Source organism: Dama dama, chromosome 7, assembly GCF_033118175.1.
Source record: "Dama dama isolate Ldn47 chromosome 7, ASM3311817v1, whole genome shotgun sequence".
Taxonomy (NCBI): Eukaryota; Metazoa; Chordata; class Mammalia; order Artiodactyla; family Cervidae; genus Dama; species Dama dama.
In genome coordinates, this window is record NC_083687.1 from 30386935 (window position 1) to 30400771 (window position 13837).

The following is a 13837-nucleotide window of genomic DNA, read 5'->3' on the forward strand; positions in this document are numbered from 1 at the left end:
CATCATGGTAATCCAAGTGTATGCCCCTACTGTTGATGCTGAAGAAGCTGGTGTTGTTCAGTTCTATAAAGACTTAGAAGAGCTCCTAGAACTAACACCAAAAGAAAAAAAAATGTATTCATCATTGGGGATTGGAATGCAAAAGTAGGAAGTCAAGGGTCACCTGGAGTAACAGGCAGGTTTGGCCTTGGAGTACAAAGTGAACCAGGGCAAAGGCTAACTGAATTCTACGAAGAGAATGCACTGATCATAGCAAAGACCTTTCTTTTCAACAACACAAGAGACGACTTTACACGTGGACATCACCAAATGGTCAGTACCGAAATCAAATTGATTATGTTCTTTGTAGGTGAAGATGGAGAAGCTGTATACAGTCAGCAAAAACAAGACCTGGAGCTGACTGTGGCTCAGATAATCAGCTTCTTATAGCAAAATTCAGGCTTAAATCAAAGAAAGTGGGACAACCACTAGGCCAGTCCGATATGACTTAAATCAAATCCCCTACAAATATGCAGTGGAGATGATGAATAGATTCAAGGGATTAGATCTAGTAAACAGTGAGCCTGAAGAACTATGGACAGAGGTCTGTAATACTGTACAGGAGCAGTGAAAAAAACCATCCCAAGGGAAAAAAAAAAGCAAGAAGGCAAATGGTTATCTGAGGATTCTTTACAAATAGTTGAAGAAAGAAGTGAAAAGCAAGGGAAAAAGGGAAAGTTGCACCCAACTAAATGCAGAGTTCCAAAGAATAACAAGGAGAGACAAGAAGGCCTTCTTCAATGAACAATGCTTAAAAATAGAGGAAAACAACAGAAGGGGAAAGACTAGAGATCTCTTCAGAAGAATCAGAAATATCAAGGGAACATTTTCCCCAAAGGTGGGCACAATAAGAGAGAAACGGCTGAGACCTAGTGTAAGCAGAAGAGATAAAAAAAGAGATGGAAAGAATACATGGAAGAACTGTAAGAAAAAGAGCTGGATATCTATGATGATGTGGTCAGACACCCAGAGCCAGACATTCTGGAGTGTGAAGTCAAGCAGGCCTTAGGAAGCACTGCTTTCAATAAAGCTAGTGGATGCAATGGAATTCCAGTAGAGCCATTCATAACCCTAAAAGATGATGCTCTCAAAGTGTTGCACTCAATATATCAGCAAATCTGGGAGACCCAGCTGTGGCCACAGGACTGGGAGAGGTCAATTGTCATCCCAGTTCCCAAGAAGGGGAGTACTAAACAATGTTCAAACCATCAGACAGTTGCACTCATCTCCCATGCAGATGCTCAGGCTGAATTTAGAAAAGGCAGAGGAACCAGAGGTCAAAGTACCAACATCCATTGGACCATAGAAAGAGCAAGAGAATTTCACATAAACATGTACTTCTGCTTCATTGACAACACTAAAGCCTTTGACTGTGTGGACCACAACAAACTGTGGAAAATTCTCAAAGAGATGGGAATACCAGACCACCTTACTTGCCTCCTGCAAAACCTGAATGCAGTCCAAAAAACAATATTAGAACTGGACATGGAACATCAGACTGATTCCAAATCAAGAAAGGAGTACATCATGGCTGTATATTGTCATCCTGCTTATTTAACTTATATGCAGAGTATATCATGTGAAATTCCAGGCTGGATGAAGCACAAGCTGGAATCAAGATTGCAGGGAGAAATATCAATAACCTCAGATATGCAGATGACACCACCCTTATGGCAGAACGTGAAGAGAAACTAAAGAACCTCATGATGAAGGTGAAAGAAGACTTAAAAAGATGATTTAAAACTCAACATTCAAAAAACTAAATCATGGCATGTGGTCCCATCACTTCATGACAAATAGATGGGGAAACAATAGACACAGTGACAGACTTTATTTTCTTGGGCTCCAAAATCACTGCAGATGGTGACTGCAGCAATGAAGTTAAAAGATGCCTACTCCTTTGAGGAAAAGTTATGACCAACCTAGACAGCATATTAAAAAGCAGAGACATTACTTTGCCAACAAAGGTCCATCTAGTCAAAGCTATGGTTTATCCAGTTAACATATAGGGATGTGAAAGTTGGACCATGAAGAATGCTGAGTGTCAAAGAATTGATGCTTTTGAACTGTGGTGTTGGAGAAGACTCTTGAGAGTCTCTTGGACTGTAAGGAGATCAAACCAGTCAATCCTAAAGGAAATCAATCCTGATTATTCACTGGAAGGACTGATGCTGAAGCTGAAGCTCCAATACTTTGGCCACCTGATGCGAAGAGCCGACTCATTAGAAAAGACCCCGATTCTGGGTAACAGTGAAGTCAGGAGGAGAAGGGCACGACAGAGGATGAGATGGTTGGATGGCATCACTGACTCAATGGATATGAGTTTGCCCAAGCTCCAGGAGATGGTGAAGGACAGGCAAGCCTATTGTGCTGCAATCCACGGGGTCGAAAAGAGTCAGACAACTCACAAAGAGTCGGACTGAGCAACTGAACAACAACCCAAGCCAGTAAGGTCATGTTTAAAATCTTGCATGCCTAAGCCTCAGAATAATGCGAACCAAGAAGTTCCAGATGTCCAAGCTGGGTTTAGAAAAGGCAGAGGAACCAGACATCAAATCGTCAACATTCACTGGATCACAGAGAAAACAAGGGAATTTCAGAAAAACATCTACCTCTGTTTCATCGACTACACTAAAGCCTTTGACTGTGGATCATAACAAACTGTGGAAAGCTCTGTGGTAACCTTGTCATACTTTCTCAATCCTGAGTCACTCTGTTCTTCTACACAGCGTTCTAATTCTTGCTTCTTGACCCGCATACAGGTTTCTCAGGAGACAGATAAGGTGGTCTGGTACTCCCATCTTTTTAAGAGCTTTCCACAGAAAGATTTCCTCTTCTTGGGCTCAAAAATCACTGCAGATAGTGACTGCATCCATAAAATCAGAATACAATTACTTCTTGGCTGTGACAATCTTAGACAGTGTGTTGAAAAGTAGAGACATCACTCTGCCAACAAAGGTCTGTATAGTCAAGGCTATGGTCTTGACTTCTCCTTCTGAAATATTGCCTACGTTTATGTTTTGGCCTAAACATTGATTCTCTTGGTACTCTACATGGAAACTTTTTACACTTAATCTATTATTTTTATTTGCTTTCACTGGACAAGTAAGCCTTAAAACCAGGTCAACCATGTTACTAAAAGTGGAATCTCCAAGGCCTATATTTTTTCAATTCCGCTATTTTTCTGGCACCAGGGTAGCTGTCAGAATACAAGTCCACCTAAACCAGTGATACTTTATCTCTTCTGTGAGCCAGTGCTGGTTTGTGACATGCTTGTCATCAGTTCACAATAAGGAAAATACAGACATTGACAGTGAGCATAAGCAAGTAAACGACCTTGACCCAGACTGGTAATTGCCAAGAAAAAGATAAGCATTTTTATCATGTCATTGGATCTGCTAAGACTGTTGGATTATTAGACCTCAGGGACTAGAGATTATATCTTGGTGTCTAAACTAGTACTTAAAAGACTTTTGTGTGGGTCTCATGTAAATCAATCAATTTTATAGATACTTTCCCCATAAAAATGTACATACAAAGAAATACAAAAGTTCAGTTCAGTTGCTGAGTCATATCCAACTCTTTGCAACCCCATGGACTGTAGCACAGCAGGCATCCCTGTCCAACACCAACTCCCGGAGCTTGCTCAAACTCATATCCATCGAGTCGTGATGCCATGCAACCTTCTAATCCTCTGTCATCCCCTTCTCCTCCCGCCTTCAATCTTGCCCAGCATCAGAATCTTTTCCAGTGAGTCAGTTCTTCCCATCAGGTGGCCAGAGTATTGGAGCTTCAGCTTCATAATCAGTCCTTCCAATGAATATTCAGGACTGATTTCCTTTAGGATGAACTGGTTTGATCTCCTTGCAGTCCAAGGGACTCTCAAGAGTCTTCTCCAACACCACTGTTCAAGAGCATCAGTTCTTTGGTGCTCAGCCTTCTTTATGGTCCAACTCTCACATCCCTATATGACTACTAGAAAAACCATAGCTTTGACTAGATGAACCTTTGTTGGCAAGGCAATGTCTCTGGTTTTGAATATGCTGTCTAGGTTGGCCATAGCTTTTCTTCCAGGCAGCAAGCATCTTTCAATTTCATGGCTGCAGTCACCATCTGCAGTGATTTTGAAGCCCAAAAAATAAAGTCTGCCACTGTTTCCATTGTTTTCTCATTTATTTCCCATGAAATGATGGAATGGGTGCCATGATCTTAGTTTTCTGGATGTTGAGCTTTAAGCCAAACTTTTCACTCTCCTCTTTCACTTTCATCAAGAAGCTCCTCAGTTCCTCTTTGCTTTCTGCCATAAGGGTGGTGTCATCTGCATATTTGTGGTTATTGATATTTCTTCCTGCAATCTTGATTCCAGCTTGTGCTTCATCCAGCCCAGCATCTTGCATGACGTACTCTGCATATAGGGCTTCCCTGATAGCTCAGTTAGTAAAGAATACATCTGCAATGCAGGAGACCCCAGTTTGATTCCTGGGTCGGGAAGATCCACTGGAGAAGGGATAGGCTACCTACTCCAGTATTCTTGGGCTTCCCTTTTGGCTCAGCTGGTAAAGAATCTGCCTGTAATGCAGGAGACCTGGGTCCAATTCCTGGGTTGGCAGATTCCCCTGGAGAAGGGAAAGGCTACCCACTCCAGTATTCTGGCCTAGAGAATTCCATGGACAGTCCATGGGGTCGCAGAGAGTCAGACATGACTGAGCCACTTTCACTTTCACTATTCATTCTGCATATAAGTTAAAAGAGTAGGGTGACAATATATAGCCTTGACGTACTCTTTTCCCAATTTGGAACCAGTCTGTTGTTCCATGTCCGGTTCTGATTGTTGCCTCTTCACCTGCATATGGGTTTCTCAGGAGGCAGGTAAGGTGTTCTGGTATTCCCATCTCTTGAGGAATTTTCCATAGTTCATTGTGATCCACACAGTCAAAGGCTTTGATGTAGTCAATAAAGCTGAAGTAGATGTTTTTCTGGAACTCTCTTGCTTTTTCTATGATCTAACGGATGTTGGCACTTTGATCTCTGGTTCGTCTGCCTTTTCTAAATCCAGCTTGTACATCTGGAAGTTCTAGGTGTGCATACTGTTGAAGCCTAGCTTGGAGAATTTTGAGCATTACTTTGCTAGCATGTGAGATGGGTGCTATTGTGCAGTAGTTTGAACGTTCTTTGGCATTGTCTTTCTTTGGCATTGCCTAACTTATAAAGGTTAACATGCAGTAACATGTCAGTATATAAGCCTGGAAAGAGACAACGGCAGCTGGAGGACATTTTGAGCAATCATTTCATCACTCAGAAGTGCACTCCACTTATCTGAGAGTATAAACTAGAGTGGACAGGAACTGGCCCTCATAAGGGAACGTCACAGAAGAAGTTGAAAGACATCAGTGAGGCATTCATCCAACATGACTGGTTACAATGTAGCAGACCAAGTTCTGATCTAGTTCACTGCTCAAAAAATTGAAATTTGTCATTCTTTTCCACTCCCTCACTCTCCTTCTCCAACACCAGAATCTGTACCCTCTTCCCAAATGAGGGGAATTTCACACTTGATGATATTGATAGAAGGCAGACACCTTCCTCCATTAGACAGAAAACCTTGCTTCCTCAATATTCCTGCAGGTAGAAAGAGGCTGAGGCTCCACCAGGCAGGTGACCACATGCTGGACTCTTACTTAGGACATGGCGCCACAGAGAGACGGGAACCGCACCGGATGCTTTAGGCACACATGGCACGCGTGGCAGAGGCGGCCGTGTGTCGTCCAGGCGTCAGAGCAGCAGAGAGCAGGTCTAGTCACGGGGTCTGTTGTCCAGCATCAGGGCTGACAGCGCTGTGAACAGTGGTGTCTGTGCTCACCTGAGGGGAAGGGGTTCCTGTGTGCGACCCGACCCGGGTTGGGTGAGGATTCTGTTCCCAGCTGTGCCTCAGGGCTGGTCAGCGGTTTTCCCTGAAATAAACCCGAAACCACAAGTGTGCCTCTCTCTGTTCCATTTAGAACAATTTGAAATATTTTTTCCCCCACTCAGAATTACCTAAGAATACCATGTAGCAGAATCTCAGAGAGCAAGGATTCAGAGACTTTTCCTTCTGCTTTATTATGATTGATATACAATATTGAGTCAGTTTATGGTGTACAATTGTTGATTTGACACACTTCTGTACTGCAAAATAATCACCACCATAGCTTTGTCTGACAACTGAATCATGTCACTCATTACCTCTTCTGCATGTGTGGAGAAAATTTAGATCTATTCCCTTAGCAACTCAGAGACTCTTTATGGTGAGATGATAATCACTTCCTAAATTTTCAGGCTGGCAATAGCACACGGCAGAAACTACATGTAACTCGTACCAAATGTTTTATTACTTTCCTCTCAGGAAATAAACATTTAAATGTGTGTTTAAGACCCCTCCCTGCCTTAATCATTCTCTGATCTTTAACATCAGTGGATCCCAGTCTGCTCAGGACTGCTTGTAGAGATTGTTACAAAATACTCAGGCCTCTCCCCAGATCCACCATCTAGAATGTAGGGCAAGGAGTCCGGGAATCTATTATGAACAAGCCATACAGGGGAGGCTGGTGCGCAGACAGGTGGGAATCCAGACCTGTGTTCTTGCTCTGAAATGTGTGGTCTGAAGATCAGCACCAACCGTGCTGTAAGTCTATTCCAGACCTTCTGTCTCTAAGGGGAGTGCAGGTGGACATTCCTTCATGTCCTTCAGGACCCCTTTCCACGTGCCATCTAGACCTGGTGTCAGAATGGTGCCATCTGCTCAGGTGTGTGGCCTGATCAGTTCCCATAGCGCGGGGGATTCAGGATTCAGTCCTCGTCCTTCTGCTTCTGGTAGCCAATTCTCCCCTCATCTGTCACCTCATCTGTTCTCAAGGCTTTAAACATCATTTATATGGTGTCACCTCTTCCATCTATTTCTCCACTCAAGTCATCTCACCTGAACCCTAGACTAGTAAACCTAATTCAGTTGCCACTTTCCTAAACCAAATGCTGATGGTGATGCCTCCTCAAATATGCTCCTTCCAGAGTCCCCTCATTTCCACTGTAGGTGCCCCACATGCTTACTTGCAAATCTCAAATTTTGTGGTACTCCTTCACCCTTTCTCATAACTCTGATTTAATCCACTGGGAAATGCTGTAAAATGCATTTTCAGAATAGATCAAGAATCCACTCACTCACCATCATCTTCCCTGCTCACACCCCAGGCAAGCACCAGCACCCCCACCCTGGACCCTGCGCTGTTTCCTAGAGTCTCCTCTACACCTCCCTCATCTTCACCTCCTGACTCTGCACAGCAGCCCGACTGATGCTTCTAGAGAGCAGTCACACCAGGTCCTCCTCTGTTCACATCATCCTATAACTCCATAGCTTACTGAGATAAAATCAACACCCTTCTATTATGCTGGAGGCCCACAGGATCTGGCCTGAGATGGGATCTCATCGCAATTCCTTTTCCTTCAGTCACACCTGCCTCCTGGCTCTCCCTTGAACACCCTCCTGCCCTCGTGCATCTGCACTGGAGTCTCCACTGCCTGGAGAGAACCGCCCCTAGACATCCTTGTGGACATTCCTTCATGTTCTTCACATCTTTACTTAAAGGTCACCTTTTCAATGAGGCCCACTGTCCAGCCTAGTAACACAGCCACCTTCCCTGTCCCCACACACTGATACTCTGGGTCACCTTCCTCAGAGCACTTAGCAACCTGTAAGGGAAACAGTCCCTCACTTACTAGGCTGATAGCACATGCTCTGCCCCTTCTCCCTAGAACACACCACACATGGCGGACAAGGTTTGTCTGTTGTTAGTTCATTGAGTTCTCCTAAATTAAAAAATAGTGTGTCATGTCTCCATCACACAACAAATATCAGTTCAATGAATGGTCAGTAAAGCACTTCCCTATTCTAGAAACAGTGTCTTTATTAATGTGACCTCAGGCCACATGCTGTCTCTTGGCAGTTACAGCACAACATCCTTTGGCATTGTGCCGAGGTCCAGCCCTGGCAGGACCAGGAGTATCCAAGGGATGAGTGGCGTCGGTGAGGAAGAAGACAGACACACACACACAGACGTTGAGTAGAAGAGGTAGCTTTTTTTTATTTTTAGGATAGCTCAGTTTTTATAGAATGAATGTTACCTCCCCCTTAAGTCACCATATATTACATCAGATATTGGTTTGTGCTTCCGTCAATATTTTTTTCCCCAGGTTTTGCCCCTAAGCATTCATCTAGAATGTTTCTGATTACAGGGTTTATACTTAAATGTCCCGTACATAGTCTTCTTGCCTCAATGGCCTAACATTTTCACTCTAACAAAAACAATGTTCCACAAATCTCAGGCATAGTGTAAATTCTTTGGACAATAAAACAATACATGGGAAGGGTCACAGTAACATGTTTGACATGTCTGAAAATAGTACCATGAGAAAAACCTGATATTTTTCTTTACCTGAAACCACAAAATCTCAATTTACAACTATTAACTATTAAACAGCAAAAACACCTCTAAAGCAGCAAAACACCTCTATTAATAGTAAGATAATGGCAGTAAAACTGGTTAATATAAATCTTCTATTAAAATTCTATATACCCCATTTTCTAATTTTACAAAAATACCCATAATATCCCATGTTGTTTAAAGAAAGGGAAACAATGAACAAATAGCAGCAAGGAAATAGCAGTAGAGAAAACCCTTTCAACCAAGGAGCAAGTAAACTAAAGCAGTATATCTACTTCTAAATCTAAACACCTCTACTCTTTTCTATTCTAGAACATTATAATCTTTTAAGCAAGCAGCCAAACTATACCTGTGGCCTTTTCTTTTATGACTTGATGTTTATGGTCGTGTCCTGAGCCAGAGCAATCTTGAACATTTCCAAAAAGGCTTGGACTTTTCCAACAAGGCGTTATTACTATATATTATCATTTCCAAAAATTAATGGAAAGCCCAACAACAGTAAGACAGAAGGAAGAAAGGGATATACCAGGCCCCTGGGACAACCTCGAGGGTAAGAGTTGCCTTGCAGATTCCTTTCTCATCCCGTGACCTTGTCCCCGGGACAACCTCAAGGGGAAGAGCTGCCTTGCAGGTTCCTTTCTCATCCTGGTGGCTCCGGAGGGGACATATTGGGCCCCCGGGGCAGCCCCATGTGAGGAAGAGCTGCCTTGCAGGTTCCTCCCTCGTCCCATGACCTTGTCAAGGACTGGGTGCATCCTGGCGACTCCCGACAGCATTGACCTCAATGCTGCCTGTATTTTACTCACAAAGGCTGATCTGCCTTTCCTCCCACACCAATCAGCCTACACACCACACACAAGGCTCTTTGTCTCTTCAGAAAGGAAGATCCTTCACTTCCAGCTCCTATATTCAACCTGCTGTGATTTTATTAGACACTGCTTTCTAAATCCATGAGTTGAGATGGGAGCCAACAGTAGCCTTAGAAGATGTAAGGGCAGAAGAGGGCAGAAGAGGCAGAAGATTGCAGAGAAGAGAGAAGTCCAGCAAGAATTAAGTCAAGATATGAACGATTGGGTCCCTCTTCTTTGTAAGTTCCAGGATGTGGTTCCTTTAAAAAGATGGAGAAAAGTTGGAAAGAAGAATCCAGCAAAATCTCTAAGAGGGCAAGAACTGGATGCCTCTAAAATTTCTCTCTTTACACTGCTGAGATCCTGTGTGCATGGATCCCCTGGACTTGTGGGGATAATCACAGGCAAAGTGACCCCTGCTGCTGTTAGAGATGGGGTCACCCAGAGAAGAATGGGACCAGAACTCTACACATGAAATAGAACAGTCATTACACCAACAACAATAATAGCAATAACTAAATAAGCAAAATATAAACACATTCAAAAATGACAGGAGCTAAGTATTGAACCAAGGCCTGATCCTAGGCTAACCACTGAAGAACGCACCCTGCCCATGGTGCTGGAGATACACCAAGGCCCAGGTGACTTCTGAGTCCATGATCACAGGTCCTTGGTGGGACAAGCATTTACTGAAGGGACAAGGACAATGGAATGGAGAAGAGGACCCAGTCCAGGAGTGACCACGGGCAGTGCATGGGCAGTCCAGTGCATGCATGCCCTCCAGGCCCTGATCAGACTGGGCACAGGCCCTGTCCACACTCAGCTCCTCACAGCCTCCACCTGTCCCTCCTGCAGCTGACTCAGCAGAGCAAACATGTGAATGGTTCTGGAAGGTTCTCGGTGTTTCAATTTATTTCCTCTTTCAAACTTTAGGAATCCTCACCTTTATTATCCAATCCCCCTTCATGGCACCAACTACAAAATACAAATTCATATATATGGATTTTATCTTCAATAAGGAAATAAGGCAACATTACTTGGTGCATACGAAGCTGACAGCGATGGAGATGGCCCAGCCCCGTCTCTGCAGAACAGGACAGTGGATGAGGGAGGAGAACACAGGTCAGGGTGGGGAGGGGGCCCGATGGAGAGTGGTGACCGGTCTCCCCACCTCCTCACATTATGCTAATAGCAGCACAGACACATTCAGATGCAGCTGCAGAAAGAGGGATCTGGGGATCTGACGTCACAAAGCAGGACCGAGCATCCCTCAGTCCCCACAAGGCAGCTGTCTCACACTGTGAGAGAAAAGAATCAGGAACCAGTTCAGGTCAATCATGTAAGCACTCACATTCTCCACAGCCCCCCACATGCTCGCATGTCCCACTCAAAGATCCCTGCCACCCAGTGTGTCCCCTCTGCCCCAATCTCCCTTCCAATCTAGACTCTCCAAGGTCTCACCTTTAGGAACCGTGAGAGACACATCAGAGCTCCGGGCACTGTCACTGCCTGGAGGGGAACAAAACCAGGACGTGGTCAGAACCCACAGGAGAGAAACTAGAGAAGGCACTTTGAGGAGGGTGAGTCCCCCATGGCCTCCTGTCTGCACCCTCACAAGGGTCTCAGGAATCACCCCCTCCATACTTACTTGAAGCCTGGGTGTAGATCCGTCCTCTTTCACCTGTGAGAAGAAAATATCACATGAGAGGCCAGGGAGAAGGCTGAGTCATGAGATCCTAAAGGTACCTCTTTAGTCCTGAACCCCAGAGAACTTTCTGGAACTGTGGTCAAAACTCATGACAGGATCAGGAACACAGAGAAGGGAGATGTGTAAGGAATGGACCACCTGCCCTCCTGGAGGTCTGTCCTCAGCAAGGACCTCCCTCTGACCTTCATGTACTGGAAATCTGGTCCCTAACTGGAATTAGGAAGGTGAAAAATTTCTCTTTCATTTTCACACGTGCTTTAGAAAAGAAAAATGTTAACATCAGCTCCAGACTCCACACATGTGTGGAGGGTACTTTCCAGTAACCAGGCAGGTAAACGTCTACCTGGGCTTGAAACCCCCAGTGAGACAAGAAAACTCAGATCCTCCCTCCCTTCCCTACCTGAGCACTTCTTCCTCCAGATCACAGCTCCAGTCACCACAGCCACCACGAGGAGAACCAGGCCAATAATGATGCCCACGGTGAGGAATGAGGTCTGAGGAGGTTCTGTGGAGGAAAGGGAAGGGGCCCTGACCTCAGCTTGAGTCCTGACCTTGCTGAACTGAGTCCTGAAGGGCTCCTGCTTTGTCTGAGAGGAAGCTTCAGTCCCATCTCCCTCCTTACCCCATCTTAGGGTGAGGGGCTCCTGAAGCCCCTCGTGCTGCACATGGCACGTGTATCTCTGCTCCTCTCCAGAAGGCACCACCAGGGCCGCCCACTTCTGGAAGGTTCCATCCCCTGAAGGCCTGGTCTCCACAAGCTCCATGTCCTGGGTCTGGTCCTCCCCATTGCGCTGCCAGGTCAGTGAGATCTCCTCAGGGTAGAAGCCCAGGGCCCAGCACCTCAGGGTGACCTCAAGGTCAGAGATGGGGTGATGGGTCACATGTGCCTTTGGAGGGTCTGAGGAAGAATCAGAAAATTCAAAGTTTGTGTTACCTCCACAGGTCACTGAAGCAGCGTCATGTGACCATCCCGAGAAAGAACAGAACAGTGATTTTTTCCCCCCAGCTTTACTGACCTATACTTAACAAAAACTGTACACATTTAAAGTGTACTACATGTTGCTTTGATATATATATATATATATATGTACACTGTGAAGGTAATTAATGTGTTTCTCAACTTGCCTTACGTGCGCTGTCTTTGACAGGGATGATGAGAATGATTAACATCAATTTTAAAGTATACAATACAGGATTATTATTAACTATAGTTACCAGGCTGTACATCAGATTCCCAGACTATTACGAACTTTTTTACCCTCTGAGTTACAGAACATTCAGGACCATGGTTTTGAAAAAATCAGCACAAGAGCTAGATAACAGCCTCAAATCAGAGATCAGGGATGATCTGTATTAGTCCTTGGAAATTTCTAGGATGACAGACTAGGATAGGCGCTCTAAAAATGTTAGGGGGAGAATACAGACTAAAGGTCCTGAGTCTGGTGGAGGCTGAATGACTCAGAAAAGCTGGAGTCAGGCCTCCTAAAATGCTCTCCGGTGAGAACAGGCTTTGAGAGAGAAAGTCAAGGATCACAAAATGGTGGCCAGGGTCGAAGGGCACCGATGATCCGCTATTTCAGGGATGGTTTGTTTCCTGCTTCTTCTTCAAAGACACTGGATTCCTTAATTGTCCTTCAGAGCAGTAGGGCCACTGGGTGACTCTCGTGTACAGAATATCAAACCTGGGCAGATTCCTCCCTCTCCTGACAAGAACCTGGGGTGCTGTTCCCACAGGGACCCCACTTTCTTCTCTCGTGGGAAGCCAGCTCCAGCCCGCGGGGAGATCAGGGAGGCCCCGCGCCCCTCGTACCTGCGCGCAGCAGCGTGTCCTTCCCGTTCTGCAGGTGTCTGTGGAGCCACTCCACGCACTCGCCCTCCACGTAGTTCCTGCGGCTCTCCGCAACGCCTGCCACCTCCCACTTGAGCTTGGTGATCTGAGCCGCCGTGTCCGCCGCGGTCCAGGAGCGCAGGTCCTCGTTCAGGGCGATGTAATCTCTGCCGTCGTAGGCGTCCTGCCTGTACCCGCGGAGGAGACGCCCGTCCGGCCCCACGTCGCAGCCCGACATCCGCTGGAGGGTGTGAGACCCTGACCCGCCCCGACCACCCGCGGTGATTAAACCCAAACTGAAAATGAAACCGGGTCAAGCCCCGCCGGCTCCTCCCGGGTCGGGGTGCGGGCGTGTTCCGCAGTGTTGGGGTGACCCTCGGACCCGCAGACTCGGGGCGACCCCGGCCGGTCCCTGGGGATGGGGGACGTGACCCGGACCCGGGCCCGCGTCGCTCACCGGCCTCGCTCTGGTTGTAGTAGCCGCGCAGGGTGTTCAGGCCCTCTCGGAAAATCTGTGCTTTGTCCTTGGAGACTCGCGTCTCCTCATCCCAATACTCGGGCCCCTCCTGCTCCATCCACCGCGCCCGCGGCACCATCCTCGGATCCGGGGCGTCGCTGTCAAACCGCACGAACTGCGTGTCGTCCACGTAGCCGACGGTGATGAAGCGGGGCTCCCCGAGGCCGGGCCGGGACAAGGCGGTGTAGAAATACCTCATGGAATGGCAGCCTGGGGGCGGGAAGGGGTGAGATTCGACCCGACCCTCCTCCCGGCGCGGATCCCGGGCCCGAGGTCTTGAGGCCGGGAGGGCGGGGGGGCGTAGGGCCAGTGAGATGGAAGAGGTCAAAAACAGGCCCGATCTTCGAAAGAGGTAGAAAGGACGGGTCGGGAAGCAAGAAGGGACAGGCCGGGACCCGGGGAGGGGCGGGTCTGGGCAGGGGC

The 13837-nt window shown here is 46.5% G+C and overlaps 1 protein-coding gene across 3 annotated transcripts in view; it reads right to left on the bottom strand.

The window, feature by feature from the left end:
* Positions 1 to 8128: 8128 nt before the first annotated feature.
* Positions 8129 to 13837, bottom strand: part of LOC133059726 (BOLA class I histocompatibility antigen, alpha chain BL3-7-like) — a 43249-nt gene continuing 37540 nt past the window's right edge. Inside the window, exons 2-8 of one of the 3 annotated variants that reach the window (XM_061147252.1) lie at positions 13355 to 13624; positions 12880 to 13155; positions 11692 to 11967; positions 11470 to 11574; positions 11010 to 11042; positions 10823 to 10870; positions 8129 to 10659 (exon numbers count right to left, since the gene is read on the bottom strand). In XM_061147252.1, the coding sequence (XP_061003235.1) occupies positions 10655 to 10659; positions 10823 to 10870; positions 11010 to 11042; positions 11470 to 11574; positions 11692 to 11967; positions 12880 to 13155; positions 13355 to 13624 (1013 nt within the window). In that variant the 3' untranslated portion in view covers positions 8129 to 10654. Of the gene's footprint in view, positions 10660 to 10733; positions 10871 to 11009; positions 11043 to 11469; positions 11575 to 11691; positions 11968 to 12879; positions 13156 to 13354; positions 13625 to 13837 lie in introns of those variants that run through there. The other 2 variants (XM_061147250.1, XM_061147254.1) reach the window with 2 other exon arrangements.